General features: G+C 41.9%; 1 protein-coding gene across 1 annotated transcript in view; it reads left to right on the top strand.

Moving 5' to 3' along the window:
* Positions 1-15815, top strand: part of WDR41 (WD repeat domain 41) — a 60136-nt gene that overhangs the window by 26467 nt on the left and 17854 nt on the right. The window contains exons 4-6 of the mRNA XM_077462584.1: positions 2115-2246; positions 7076-7138; positions 9322-9433. Of these exons, the coding sequence (XP_077318710.1) occupies positions 2115-2246; positions 7076-7138; positions 9322-9433 (307 nt within the window). The remainder of the gene's footprint in view (positions 1-2114; positions 2247-7075; positions 7139-9321; positions 9434-15815) is intronic.

Raw genomic sequence — 15815 nt, 5'->3', positions numbered from 1 at the left:
TAAAACACATCCAATAAAAAAATAAAAAATAAAAATATGTAAAAATCTAAATTTCTTCATAAATTTAGGCCAGTATGTATTCTGCTACACATTTTTGTTAAAAAAAAAAACAAAAAAACAAAACCCAATAAGCGTATATTAATTGGTTTACAAACTGGGATATTTTTACTGTATTTTTTTTAAATACTAATGTCGGCGATTAGAGACTTATAGGCCTCATGCACACTGGACGTTTTTACAGCAGATGTTTTTTTCTACAGTCGATAAACTCCCCATCATGTTATCCTATGTGTCCATGCACACATAGGCTGTTACCATCAGTTTTTGACTGGGGCGTTTTTTGACTTTAAAAAACAAGTGGGTTCTGAAAAGAGTTTATCAGCTGTTTTCAGCTGCAAAAATGCCATAACGTCTGATAAACGCACAAAGGCAGCTCACCAGGGTTTTTTGATGTTTTTGATCCATTGAAAAAAAAAAAGAAATGCTAACGTGGAAAAACGCTATTGCAAAAAAGTTTGAAAAATGTAGAAAAACTCACTGCAAAGCTACTGTTGTTTTTATAACGTTATTTTAATGTCTAGTGTGCATGAGGCCATAGTGGGACTGTGATAGTTTGGTGGGCAGTCTGACACTTACGGACACTTTGTGGAAACCAGTAACACTAATACAGTGATCGAGGCTAAAAATATACATTGACACTGACTGGGAAGGGGTTAACATCTAGAGCGATCCAAGGGTCAAATGTGTGCCTAACAGTGCTTGGTGTATTTATTGTAAAGTGCTTTTACTAAAGCAGGTGCCAGTTGTGTCCTTTCTTCCTCCTCGCCAATCAGCAGGTGTCAACGGTCATCTATTGACCAGCACCTTCTAAGTGGCTTGTGCTGTGAATAATGATGGCACAGCCAGCACTCCCGCTCCCTACTTTGAAGTGCTGGATCACATACTACGCTCTGCTGCAGTACTCCTACAGCAAATGGTTAATTAATACCAATGGAAAAACTAGAAAATAAACTGCACTACGGAGTTATTACGTGTGGTCTTATAAATGGTCTAATGAGGGCCTAATAAAAGCTGCAATTCTACTGTACACCAAAAATACAGAAAAATAGACAAGAGAAATGTGAATTTCTCTAAACCTGTGAAATTGATTAAATAAAATAAGGTGAGATACAAATGAAAAAATGGCCTTGCCAAATGGGATCGGACAACACTGGAGTAGCCTAGTCTGATCCCATTTGGCAAGGCCATTTTTTCAATTAATACCAATACTGTACAGATTGTTGAATGCCATAAGTGGTTTTCCCCAATAAATACACCTTTAAAGGCCAAAAGTTTGTGAGCCCCTGACCATCACAACTATCTATAAGGCTAAACTTATGTGAGCGCCCCTCCAAACTATGGGACTCAGTATTTGCAGTATGGAGTACTGTAAATGCTGCAGTTTGGTCAAGGCCATTTCTATGTTCCAGTATGGCTCTACCCCGGGCTCTCAAAACCAGCTCCATAAAGATGTTGTTGGTTGGTTGAGTTTAATGTGGAGGAGCTCAAATGGCTTGTACACAGATCTGACCTCAACCCTTTTGAACACTTTTGGGATGAATCGGAATGGCAGGTGTGAGCCATGTCATCTTGTCCAGCATACATGACCTTACAAATGCTCTTTTGCCTAAATGGGCACAAATTCCCACACACTGCACTGTACAATCTTGAAAAAAAATCTTTTTTAGACATGTTTAAGCTGTTATTGTCACAAAGAGAGGGGGAATTCCAAATTTAATGTCCATATTTTTTGGAATGGGGTGTCCAACAAGTTTGTATAGATGCGATGTTTGGGTGTCCACAAGTATTTGGCCATAGAGTATAAGTTTATTTGATAAAGTGCTAGCAATATATCAAAGCAAAAGGGAAAACATTCTGTACATACTGTACACATCCAATGCCAGATAAGACATGATAGATCCTAATTGCAGAAAAGGGTATTTATTATTTTTAACTGTTATATGTTTACCGCAAACAAGAATTATTTTCTTCTTAGTATTTTTATGTATTTTATAGTTGTGTATCAGTGCTGTTGTCATATTATAATGCTATCCTATATTACTACTACTTTTCAGACTGGAGAAGTCCTCTTTGAGTTCCATGGTCACAATCAGAAGATTACAGCTATAGCTGTATTTCCCACCAGTGAAACTTACTATGTGAAGGCTAACCTGATACTTACTGCATCTTCTGATAAAACAGTAATTGTATCCTTAAAGCTGTTCATCTGCTTATGTTTTGTCCTCCCTGGTTCCTCCTTTCACCATTCATTAACCTTTAACACAACTTTATTTTAGACCTTGTGATGTCATTACAAGGTCACTGTGCTTCACTATGCAGGGCAGGCGATGTCAGGTTGGAGGGGCCACACAGAGTAACTTGCATATCTTCCTGAAAACTCCACAGAACCCTGCCCCAGTATTCCTCTCAAGAGTCCTCAGCCCTGATGCAAGCAATGGTCTGGTTCCTGAAAGGATGATGAGAATGACATCCATCCATCAGGATATTTTGTTATTCTGGAGGAGTGGGCATTTACTGGCAGGCTGCATTTTCATGCTGATTGTCCTTGGTAACACCCACGTCATGCTGAGCCTCCTTGATTGAAAGACATGAAATCCAGTGAATGAATGTGGCAGACCAGGGACAGTCAGGCTTGGGAGGAAAGTGCTAGATGATGCTGGATGTCCTTCAATTAGGAAATGAGGTTGGCTCCATCTGACTTGCTGCAGCTTCTGATGCACACCATGAGAAGCCATACATTTCTTAGAGACTTTAAAAGAAGAAAAAAAAAAAAACATCCTTGTGCTGCTTGGTTCTTGGATTTGCTCTAGCTCACTATGAAAACTCAGCATCCTGTATTCCTCTATAAATTCAGATTTTACTGTTTCAATTTCAAAGATTAACTGAACAAGCTGAAGCTAAAAGGCTATTGGCTGCTATGCACATCTTCTCCAAATTCTGTGTACTCCAGTTTAATAAATTCCCCCCCTACTTATTCTGATATGTAGTCCTAAAAATACCTCAAACATCTTCCCTGCTATGAAAATTAAAATTACAGTTCTGTAGTTAACAGGTGAAGACCTTGACCTTATAGTATGAAAATAGTAATATGGTTTCCATATTTGCGTTGCAACATTCCACTGTTATTAGCCCAGTTATTAAGGGCCCTTTCACACCAGCTCTCTTGGCCCGTGTTGTCCAACGTATGGACATAGCAATTTGCCATATGTCCTTTTTGTATCAGTTCACACGATCACACTGCTTGATGTTCGTGCAATAAAATAAGTCACGTTTTTGCACTTCGATGCATCGCAGGTCGCTACCACACACAAAGCTAAATATAATGTAATATTTGTTAAAAGGCATCACAATGCTTGTTTTTTTGTTTGTTTTTTAACACTGGACTGAAATACAAATACAGTGCCTTGCGAAAGTATTCGGCCCCCTTGAACTTTTCAACCTTTTGCCACATTTCAGGCTTCAAACATAAAGATATAACATTTTTATTTTTTGTGAAGAATCACCAACAAGTGGGACACAATTGTGAAGTGGAACGAAATCTATTGGATAATTTAAACTTTTTTAGCAAATAAAAAACTGAAAAGTGGTGCGTGCAAAATTATTCGGCCCCTTTACTTTCAGTGCAGCAAACTCACTCCAGAAGTTCAGCGAGGATCTCTGAATGATCCAATGTTGTCCTAAATGACTGATGGTGATAAATAGAATCCACCTGTGTGTAATCAAGTCTCTGTATAAATGCACCTGCTCTGTGATAGTCTCAGGGTTCTGTTGAAAGCGCAGAGAGCATCATGAAGACCAAGGAACACACCAGGCAGGTCCATAATACTGTTGTGGAGAAGTTTAAAGCGGGATTTGGATACAAAAAGATTTCCCAAGCTTTAAACATCCCAAGGAGCACTGTGCAAGCGATCATTTTGAAATGGAAGGAGTATCAGACCACTGCAAATCTACCAAGACCTGGCCGTCCCTCTAAACTTTCAGCTCAGACAAGGAGAAGACTGATCAGAGATGCAGCCAAGAGGCCCATGATCACTCTGGATGAACTGCAGAGAACTTACAGCTGAGGTGGGAGAGTCTGTCCATAGGACAACAATCAGTCGTACACTGCACAAATCTGGCCTTTATGGAAGAGTGGCAAGAAGAAAGCCATTTCTCAAAGATATCCATAAAAAGTCTCATCTAAAGTTTGCCACAAGCCACCTGGAAGACACACCAAACATGTGGAAGAAGGTGCTCTGGTCAGATGAAACCAAAATCGAACTTTTTGCCCACAATGCAAAACGATATGTTTGGCGTAAAAGCAACACAGCTCATCACCCTCAACACACCATCCCCACTGTCAAACATGGTGGTGGCAGCATCATGGTTTGGGCCTGCTTTTCTTCAGCAGGGACAGGGAAGACGGTTAAAATTGAGGGGAAGATGGATGCAGCCAAATACAGGACCATTCTGGATGTAAACCTGTTGGAGTCTGCAAAAGACCTGAAACAGGGACGGAGATTTATCTTCCAACAAGACAATGATCCCAAACATACAGCAAAATCTACAAAGGAATGGTTCACAAATAAACGTATCCAGGTGTTAGAATGGCCAAGACAAAGTCCAGACCTGAATCCAATCGAGAATCTGTGGAAAGAGCTGAAAACTGCTGTTCACAAACGCTCTCCATCCAACCTCACTGAGCTCGAGCTGTTTTGCAAGAAAGAATGGGCAAGAATTTCAGTCTCTCGATGTGCAACACTGATAGAGACATACCCCAAGCGACTTGCAGCTGTAATCGCAGCAAAAGGTGGCTCTACAAAGTATTAACGCAAGGGGGCCGAATAATTTTGCACGCCCCACTTTTCATTTTTTTATTAGTTAAAAAAGTTAGATTTTGTTCCACTTCACAATTGTGTCCCACTTGTTGGTGATTCTTCACAAAAAAATAAAAATTTTATATCTTTATGTTTGAAGCCTGAAATGTGGCAAAAGGTTGAAAAGTTCAAGGGGGCCGAATACTTTCGCAAGGCACTGTATGTAGGTAAAACCGCTCCTATATCTGCTGTATTTATCTGTTTGCCTGAAGCTGAGTTTATATATATATATATATATATATATATATATATATATATACTAATAAATATATGCAAAAAAAACACTATATATATATATATATATAAAATATATAATTTGTTGTTGTTTTTTTTTTCGAGAGAGACAGACTCTCTCACCGGCTGCTTTATTAGGTACACCTGTTAAATTGCTTGGCGACACAAACTGATGATTGGCCAATCACATGGCAGCAATTCAATGCATTTAGGCATCTAGGCGGGGTGAAGACCACTTGCTGAAGTTCAACCAAGCATCAGAATGGGGAAGAAAGGGGTTTTCAAGTAACTGAACGTGGCATGGTTGTCGGTGCCAGAGCTTTGAGTATTTAAAAAAACTTCTGATCTACTGGGATTTTCACACACAGCCATCTCTCAGGTTTACAGAGAATGGTCAGAAAAAGAGAAAACATCCAGTGAGGGGCAGGTGTGTGGACAAAAATGCCTTGTTGATGTCAGAGGAGAGTGGGCAGACTAGTTTAAGATGATAGAAAGGCAATAGTAAATCCCATAACCACTCGTTACAACCAAGCAATGCAGAATACCATCCCCTAAATGCAAAACGCATTGAACCTTGAATCAGATGGGCTACAGCAGCAGAAGACCACACCGGATGCCACTCCTGTAAGCTAAGAACATTAAACTGAAGCTACAATTCACAGGCTCACTAAAATAGGACAACAGAAGATTGGAAAAAACGTTGCCTGGTCTGATGAGTCTGGATTTCAGTTGCGGCATTCAGTTGGTAGGGTCATAATTTGGCGTTAAACAACATGAAAGCATGGATCCATCCTGCCTTGTATCAATGGTTCAGGTTGGTAGTGGTGGTGTTATGGTGTAGGTGATATTATCTTGGCACACTTTGGGCCCCTTAGTACCAACTGAGCAAAATTTAAATGCCAAGGCCTACCTGAGTATTGTTGCTGACTATGTCTATCCCTTTATGATTTCAGTGTACCCATCTTCTGATGGGTACTTCCAGCAGGATAAGGCACCATGTCTCAAAGCTCAAATCATCTCAAACTGGTTTCTTAAACATGACAGTGAGGTCACTGTACTACAATGCTCTCCGCAGTCACCAGATCTCAATCCAATAGAGCACCTTTTGGATGTGGTGGAAGGGGATGTTATCATGGATGTGCAGCTGACACTTCCGCAGCAACGGTGTGATGCTATCATTTAAAAATGGACCAAAATCTCTGAGGAATGTTTCCAACTTTAACCTTGTTAAATCTATGCCATGAAGAATGAATGCAGTTCTGAAGGCAAAAAGCTAAAAGCACTGGGTAAGCCAGCCTTCGATTACTGTTTTGTTGATTTTAAACCTCAGACTTAGCCATCCTATTACACATGAGCCATTGAGATGAATCATTTAAGTGTGTGTCCAAATTTTAGTTTGAGCTGCTGATTTTTTTTATTTTATTTTTTGCAATGGGTGACTAAGATAAATAAAATGAAAGAAAACATATAAAAAAGGCTAAAGCTCTAACTGTTGGCAGATAGAAGAATACATAATATGCATATGCATTTTTTTTTATTTACCTGACTTAAATATTCTATATTTATACAATTTTTTTTTAATGTGTTTTTCTTTCTTCTGCATACAAGTAAAAAATATATCAAATCACTGCAGATTCCTATTAAGATATCTCTAAAAATTTGAAACAATGGCAAGGCCGTAACTGAGCTCAACTTTTTGAAAACTTTTGAGTGGATGTAAACAATCTGGTCCAGGTACTTTATTCACATTTTTGTGATTAGTTTTTTTTTCTACTTCTTATAACTAGAAAACAAGTAGCAGAAAGGGGCTTATGTATTTGCATGTCTCTCGCTGTGGATTCTGTAAGAATTTTAAAAAATGTATTATTGAATAATTATGTCAAATAATCGCCCTTCCAAAAACATTCCTTAATAGCTCAAGTCAGGCTTGGGATTGTGAAAGTGGACAGCAGTGGCGAAAAACTTCAGATTTTCATTCTACTGTAAAGGTGAGTTAAAAATCTCTATCTGCATTTTTTAAACAAAATGTCATTGCGAGTTGGGGCACTTCTGCCAGCCACTGTAGAGGCCAGTTTTGGCGGATTGAATTATCTTTCAAGCTCCTTATATCACTCAAGTGATGACATTTATCTGCAGTAGTTTAAGTCTCTGCCTTGTACCAAAGCCGTAATGAAGAGTTCTTGGGTGATAATACTTCTTAATACTTAATACTTAAAACTTAATACTTTACTTTTTTTAAAGAGGTTCAGCAGCTTAAATTTAATTATTTGATTTCAACCTTTGTTTAGTGTATATAGAGGTCCTCTTCACCCACCAGCAATATCGGGGCCCTTGTTTAAACAGTTGGGTAGAGCAGTGTTTCTTAACTTTTTTTTTTGTCCAGGCACCCTTTAAAATGGTGCACAATCTCAAGGCACCCCATTTATAATAAATGGCCTTTGTACATTGGCACTGGCTAGTATTCCAATGTTTCTCTTCTCCCTCACTCAAGTAATGTGACCCTAGTGCCGATAGAGAGGGGCACGGGAGGGGCAAACAAATATGGTGTGCAGGTGCCCAATGTCCTCCTTATCAACTGACAATGTCATTGGTTGTTAGAAGGCCAGTGACTAGAAGGTTGTATTGGTGCACAATCAAAGCCTGTGGCTTTGTGTAACTAAAAGGCAGGCTTGATCCACCCACTGGCTTGTATGTAATTTTATGGCAAATTTTAAGCATTTTGGCAAGACATCCCTGAAGAAACCTGAAGGTTCAAAAAGGCTGGGGTAGAGAAAATACCCATCCATTTAGATTTAGCAACACTCTGGATTGGATGGAGAAAATGCAACACCAAATTTCACTTCCAGATAGTGCTTTAGGTAAAATGTGTCTGAACTGAAGCCGCTAGAAACATTTTGCTTACTTGTGACCGCTAAAAGGAGATATCTTATTATAATTTCTTGCAATCCCTTCTTACTTAGTGTGAGGTTTCCCCCAGTATTCCTCATCAGATTGACCAACTTGGTAATAACCTATAAAAGCGTCAGACCTTGAACTATTTCTGGTGTCACCACTTATGCCTTGCCACTTATGTGCTCCTAGTATGTTCTCACATGATGTGTAGGTGGAACCACTAAGTGGTCCTGTTTAATTTTTCACTAGTTGCCTCCCAACCCATCCACTCCCATTCCTGTCTCTTACAACATTCAAAGATGAGCAATGCTGGGAGTTGTGATCCAAGTAGTTGAATCCATACTATACATTACTGACAGTATTCATGGAAAAAGAAGCCTCCTTTGTTTTGACCATTTTAAGACATTGAGGACTTTAGAAAGCAAGTAGGGCGTTTACATTTTAAACAATTTTCATGGTGTTCACTAGAGCTTTGTTAGCAGCTGAATACGATGGGTTGATTACTAGGAGGCCCATGTCAATGCATGTTTATATTGTGCCTGGACATCTGCTTTGGGGCAGCATGTGTGTCTCACGATAAAGTGGGAATAGACCCTTTCTGTCTTGTTTTGGAAGGTGGATGCCTTTAGGGCAAGTCAGCAGTGGTCAATTCCCTTATTCTTACAAGTCCCGTAAAAGATTTGTCTCATTTTTGTGTTCTCATTTTTCATGTGTATTCTGTTCTGACAGGTACCGTATTTATCGGCGTATAATATGCACCCCAAGTTTAGGAGGGAATTTAAAAGAAACATTTTTTTAGGAAGGAAGTTTAAGGAAAAAAACTTACATTTAAATGCCCTTGAATGCAGCCTTGTCAGTGTCATTTGCAGCCTTGCATTGCAGCCTTGTCAGTCATTTGCAGCCTTGTCAGTGTGTTTTCCATTTAAAAATGGCACCGCCGAGATACAGAGTCGATGTCCTGTGCATCTCGGCGGCTCTCTGGTATTTTCGGCCGTTCTCGGCCACACGCGAGTGCGGCCGAAAATAGCAGAGAACGGCCGAAGATAGCTGAGAACGGCCAAAAATACCTGGAAGCTGCCGAGAACAGCAGAAAGGGTGAGAAACCGCAGGGGATCGGCGTATAACACGCACCCCCGATTTCCCCTTGATTTTAGGGAAAAAAAAGAGCGTGTTATACGCCGATAAATATGGTATATGATTACATGTACAGTTGGTGGTGTAAATTGTACTGTTATAAAGGTAATGATCAGATTGTCTGTCTTATCTTTTTATAATTCAGACCTTAATAGTTGTCCAGAGCTTGGATGTCTGGCTTTCTGGTGGGTCTGAGCTCCGGGTGTGGAATCGCGATTTCAACCTCTTGGGAGAGACGGGATTCTTTTCTGATGGAGGTTTGTAAAACTATTGTGTTCCTAACCTCAGAAATCAACTTGAGATAAGGATGCTTTGATTTGTGATAACCCTCAGAAAAAAGTTCTAGTTGCCTGGCTGTCATAATGACCCTCTGACTTCAATAACTTTTGATGGCCTGGAACAAGTCCAAATTTTTGTAAAATTTTAACTTTTGATTTGCATGCATGTTCTAGATTAGCGATTTATAAAGTATTAAAGCAATTAATTTAGAATGGCATCTAGGAGACTGCATTTTCAAAAGGAACACTCTGCTATGAGCGTTTTTATCTTTTGTTTAACCCCTGACTGTGACAGTGGTCACCTGATCGGTAGCCATCCCACTGGTTTCTAGTTTTTGTTTCTATTGAATCCCTGCTAACTGTGACCACCTCATTTAAAGTCCCAGGGCAACTCTCCTTTTTTTTGTATCTGTATATAGGGATGGAGGTGTATCACTGGTGACTGCAGACCTTTCATTTTGTTTCCCACTGGTTTCTGATCATTAGTACAGACCAAAAGCTGTCTTTGACAGCTTGGACTCTGCTGGAAGTGTTCATTTAGTGCAGATATCTCTGCCGCGGTGTGTGGGCATTAAACCCCACCCTCTTTGCCACCGCAAATATGCGTTACGTGGACAGCAAGTCATTAAGTATAGTGTTTTTTTTTTTTTTTTTTTTAAACAACAGGAAACATTACTACAGAGGGTGAACCTAACCTAACCTTTGACCAATTGAAAAACGGACATAGTATAGTACAATGTCCCCCCCCCCCCCCCCCCCCGTCTTTCAGGACAGCACCATAGAGAGACCTTGGCTTCTCCCCTCTCAGGAAACACTGCCTTACATTTCAGAATTTAAGCCTCACCGCCCCGCCGGCCCCTCAGTTCTGGTGTTTCCTCCGGTGGGGAGACACTGCTGAAGGAACCAGGGGCTAAAGTAGCCAGGGATGCTATGGCTGACCTTTCCGGTGCAGGGGGGGGGAGCCAAGGTCTCTCTCTCTATCTCTATTTTCTCCATGCTGAGCACACCTACAAGAGGTTTTGTATGGACTCAATCTATTTGGTGAAAGCACTTTTTCCCCCAAACTGCTTCATGGCATCTATATTTGAAGGATGCCTATCTGCACATTCCCATCACAGAAGGTGACACCCTCCCGCGCGTGCCTTCACCAAGGTCCTGGCAGAAGTTCTGGCCCTTTTGCATCTCAGAGGCATCGCTGTAGTCGCATACTTAGACGATCTGCTCCTCTTTGCCTCTTCCCTGGAACAACTGTCTTGGGATATACAGGTAACAAGAGGTATCCTGGAAAATCTGGGATGGCTCTTGAACCTGGAAAAGTCCAGCTTGATCCCGTCACAAAAGGTCCCTAGGATACAGGTTGGCCTCAACAAAGCAGAAAGTTTTCCTTCCTGTAGAAAAGATCCAGAAAGTGGACAGAGCAATGTTGGTTCTACAGGGCAGCCAACAGATCTCTGTAAGGAAAGTTATGTCAGCTGAACTGCCCTGGGCTTACTGACATCCTCGCTCCCAGCAGTTCAGTGGGCAGGGCTGCACTTTCGCCCCTTACAACTTTTCATTCTGGGGGTTTGGTACCACAGTCAGGGTTCTTTGGACTCCCTGATAACGGTACCAAGCCGAATCAAGAGATCGCTTTGGTGGTGGAGAAAGGGGGCCAATCTATCGCGGGGTCTAGATTGGGTCCTTCCAGTATCCAAGACTATTAAGACCGATGCGAGCGGCACAGGTTGGGGCGCATATCTAGACTCCAGGATGGTTCAGGGCACCTGGTTGAGGAGGGACGCAAAGAGGTCCTCGAACTGGAGGGAACTGAAAGCTATAGCCTTGGCACTCAGAGCCCTGTGGGTCCTGATAGAAACCATTCTCAGATGGGCCGAAGTGAACATTCTGTCCCCTTCGGCAGTACATTTGAAAGGGGAACAAAATCAGGTTGCGGATTTTTTCAGCAGGAAGATGTTTAGAGAAGGCGTCTGGGTTTTGAAACAGGAGGTGTTCGAGGCAATCACTCGGAAGTGGGAGATACCATGTGTAGACCTTTTGTTTTCAAGAGAAAACATAAATACGTGTCTTTTCTTCTCCCTGAGCAGGTGGTATGGGGCAATTGGAGTGGATGCTCTGGCTCAAAGCTGGGGGTTCTCCAAGTGCTATGCCTTCCCCCATTCGGTATGGATTCCAGCAGTACTGAAAAAGTTCCAGGTGGAGAGCACAACTCTCGTTCTAATTGCACCTCATTGGCCCAGGAGGCCGTGGTTTTCCATCTTGAAGGGCCTAGCAGTGGAACCACCCTGGATTCTGCCAGTCCAGAAGGATCTTCTCTCCCAAGGACCAATCTGTTGTCCTCAGGTGGAACCACGCAGCTTGGCTTCTGAGGAAGAGTTGCTGAGGGGCAAGGGGTTCTCAGATTGTTTAGTGTCAACTCTCCTAAGTTGCAGAAAGAGGGAGACGCAGGCCATCTACCTGACGGTGTGGTAGCGTTTCAATAGCTGGCGCTTAGAAAGTTATTTTGATATACAAAGCTCTATAGGAGAATTAGAATTCCTGCAGTCAGGGGCGGACAAGGGGTTGGTCATTAGTACCCTGAAGGGAAAGGTATCCGCTTTGAGTGTTTTTTTTTTTTTTTTTATTAGAGAAACAACTAGCAATGGATCCATGGATAGCCAGGTTTTTTAAAGCCTTGAGCGGACAGAAACCAGTAACTTTCCCCCTTCCCTGTATGGGACCTTTCTTTAGTTTTACAGGCCCTTACAGGGGAAACGTTTGAGCCGTTGGAGGCTTGTGCGTTGAAATTGATCACCCTTAAAACTGCATTTTTGGTGGCGATCACTACGGCAAGGAGAGTGAGTGAACTCAATGCCCTTTCAATTGGGGAACCCTTTTTTCAGGCATTTCCGGATCGGGTGACTTTTAGAACCGATCTGTACATTTTTGCCCAAGGGGGCTTCTAGCTTTCATAGAGGACAATAAATTATTTTACCTACCTTCTGTTCGAATCCTGTGAGGGAACAGGAACATGTTTTTCATAAATTGGATGTTAGAAGGTGCTTCCTCCAGTACTTAGTACAAAACAGTTTAGGAAGTCTGATTCCTTTTTTGTTTTATTTTCAGGAGCTAAGAAAGGATCCAAAGCTTCTAGGCGTACAATAGCCAGATGGATTAGATTAGCCATTATTCAGGCTTATGTGGTCCAGAGCACACTCCACCAGGGCAATGGTGACTTCTCAGGCAGAGTGGGCTGGTGTGTCTCCAGAGCAGGTTTGTAGGGCTGCAACGTGGTCCAGTTTTGACAAGTTCGTGAAGCACTATATATTGGACCTGCTGTCAGCTAAAGACCAAACCTTTTGGGCCTAAAGTGACTAAAGTGCAGGCAGTAGTCCCTTCCTAAGGTAAGGCGCTCGCTTATCCTCTCTATGGTGCTGTCCTGAAAGATGGGGGGAGGGAAATGGAGTTACTTACCGGTAACGTCCTTTTCCAGGAGTCTTTCAGGACAGCACCGGTACCCACTCAGATTGTTGGATGCAGAGCTCATCGCATGAGACCATCAGGTAAGATATATGTTTTTATGATGTGTTCTTGTGTCTCCCCAGTTGGCCTGAGGTACTCTTGAAGAACTGAGGGGCCAGCGGGGAGGTGAGGCTTAAATTTTGAAATGTAAGGCGGTGTTTCCTGAGAGGGGAGGAACCAAAGTCTCTATGGTGCTGTCCTGAAAGACTCCTGAAAAAGGATGTTACCGGTAAGTAACGTTTTCTTTTTTTTTTGCTTTTATATTTTTTAAAGAGACTCTAAGTTGAGAAAAGAGACTGCTGCAGGTTTAAAGCGCAGGAAACCTAGACATCCATGTTTGTGTGTGTGTGTGTGTGTGTGTTTTGCATTGACTTGTTATGCAAGCCGTGATAAAGTCGCACAGGGATGTCGGATTCAAAGTCGCTTGACTTTGAAAATCACAGCAGTGTAAACAAGGGCTTAAGGTAAAAAAACTTTTAATATAACTCCCTCCCTCCCCCATATGTCTCTAATGACTTTGCACACCAAGACTTTGCAAAATTTGCCCACTCTTCTTTGCAGAACTGCTGAAGTTCAGTTAAATTTGATGGTGACCGTTTTTGGATTGCAGTCTTCAAGTCATTCCACAAATTTTCAGTGGGGTTTAAGTCTGGGCTCTGACTAGGTCATGCAAGGACATTCACTTTTTTTTTCCTTCAACCACTGTGTAGTCATTTTTGCTGCGTGCGTTGGGTCATTGTCATGTTGGAAGGTAATCCTTCTTTACATTGACAACCTTCTGGCAGAGGGCAGCACATTTTTCCTTTAAGAATTTGATGCCATTTCAGCCCTGACTGAGGAGGCTTGGTCGGAGGGACTGCAGCAATGCATTCCATTCATGATCTCGGCAAGAGACAGATTTGTGCAGTTGAAATTTCTGCATAGAGTGTACTATACCCCACATAGACTGTCCATCATTTACCCTGGGTTAGAGGATGCATGCCCCAAATGCAGGCAGTCGGTGGGGTCCTTTTTTCACATGGTCTAGTCGTGCCCAGTGCTTCAAAACTATTGGCATGCAGTGGTGGCTGATATAAATGGAGCGGCGGGACTATACCTAGATAAAGACCCACTTGTGTTCCTTCTGGGCATTACAGATAATTTGGCAGCTATTTGTATTTTATGCAGCATATTATGCCAGAAAGGAGATCAGGTGGAAGCTTACAGATCCTCTAACGTTACAGGCGTGGCGTGCCCAAGTCAATGCGGTATTACCATTATATAAACTTACCTACATGGGCCGAAACTGCCCTCAGAAGTTCGACTAAATATGGGCGGCCTGAATAGAAGCTAGACACCTTACAATATAAATGAGTGGTAATGCTCTCCCCTAAGGGTTTGGTTGGTGAGTGGCAGTGGCTTAGCCCTTGTACGTGTTGTCGGATAATCCGACAGTATGTGGGCTCCATCGGACTGTTTCCGTCTGAGTATCCGAAGGACCAAGTTTTCCAGCTGGGCTATAAAATTTTCCGACAACATGATCTGATCGAACTTTGTCTGATCATGTGTAGAGAATTCCGATCGGACAAAGTACCACGCATGCTCAGATCAAATTCCTAGACCAAAGCTATTGGCTACTAGCCTGAACGTAGTCCCGTCCTAACGAAATAACATTATCACGTTAAGTACGATCGTATTTTCTGACAACTTTGTCCGACTGTGTGTATGCAACAGTTTCGGACAAAATCCGACGGATTTGGTTGTCGGAATGTCCGACCATGTGTACAAGGGCTAAGACCCTATCCCCGCTGGTGAGAGAAATAGAGGTCAGAAGGATAATGGACCCTGCCCCCCTCCCTTCCCATGTTCTCTCTTTATTCTCTTTCCTTCTCCCTGTTTTTTCCCCATGGCTCCAGCTGGTATCCGCCTGATGGCACCCATGTGGGATTACTCTTAACCCTCTCCCCCCCTTCTTTCCTTCCCCTTTTCCATGTCTCTCTTTCCCCCACCTTTAATTTTTAAACAGACCCCTTTAGATGGATGAAGGTTCCTTTGTGTAAGGGATACATTAAACTATATAAAGTTTGTAGGCTGAATTAGTTGGCAAAACTGCCCTTCTGCTAAGGATGCTAGACGGTAATTAGTTGAAATAATTCCTTACTAAATTATATCTCGGTACTTAATTTACATGACTTGTATATCCTGCGCAACTGAGTTCCTGTTTACGATGTATGAACTGCATTTACAAGCGTAATGTGTGACTGATTCAATAAACATTCCTTATGTTAAAAAAATATATAATAATAATAATTTGATGCTATTTTGCCCAATCCATTTTTCTTCTATCCTGACTAATGCTCCAGTTCCTGCTGCAGAGAAACACTCCCATAACAGGACTTTACAACCTCCATGCTTTTCTGTAGGAGTGGTTTTATTTGGATGGTGAGCTGCATCGAATTTCCACCAGATATATATGGTTTGACTAGAACACCTTTTTGTTATCGTACAGTATGGGACACAGAGCTTTCAGTAATAACTTAATGGGTGTATAGGCACCTTCAGGTGATGGACACTGGTATACCCAATCCAGGAAGTTCACTCCCTATATAACCCCTCCTCCTATCAGGAGTACCTCAGTTTTTCCTCCAGTGTCTAAAGTATTGGTCACGAGTGAAGCTGTGTTCCGAGGAGCTCCAGGAGGGATCCACGCTGGATTTAAATAGCCTTTGTCATAAATTCCTGCAACTGCTTCAGAGTTGCTGTAGCTCTGTTGGTAGCCTCTCTGAGCAGTTTCCTCCTATAACTTACATCCAGTTTAAAGCGACGTCCTGATCCCATAGTTGATTGTTTGCTTCAGTTGCACTACCAAGGACTGAAATGCTCC

The sequence above is a fragment of the Lithobates pipiens genome, unplaced genomic scaffold, assembly GCF_037356315.1.
Source record: "Lithobates pipiens isolate NorthernLeopardFrog02 unplaced genomic scaffold, aLitPip1_a1.2 Scaffold_3, whole genome shotgun sequence".
Lineage (NCBI taxonomy): Eukaryota > Metazoa > Chordata > Amphibia > Anura > Ranidae > Lithobates > Lithobates pipiens.
This window is presented reverse-complemented; position numbering and strand designations above follow the sequence as displayed.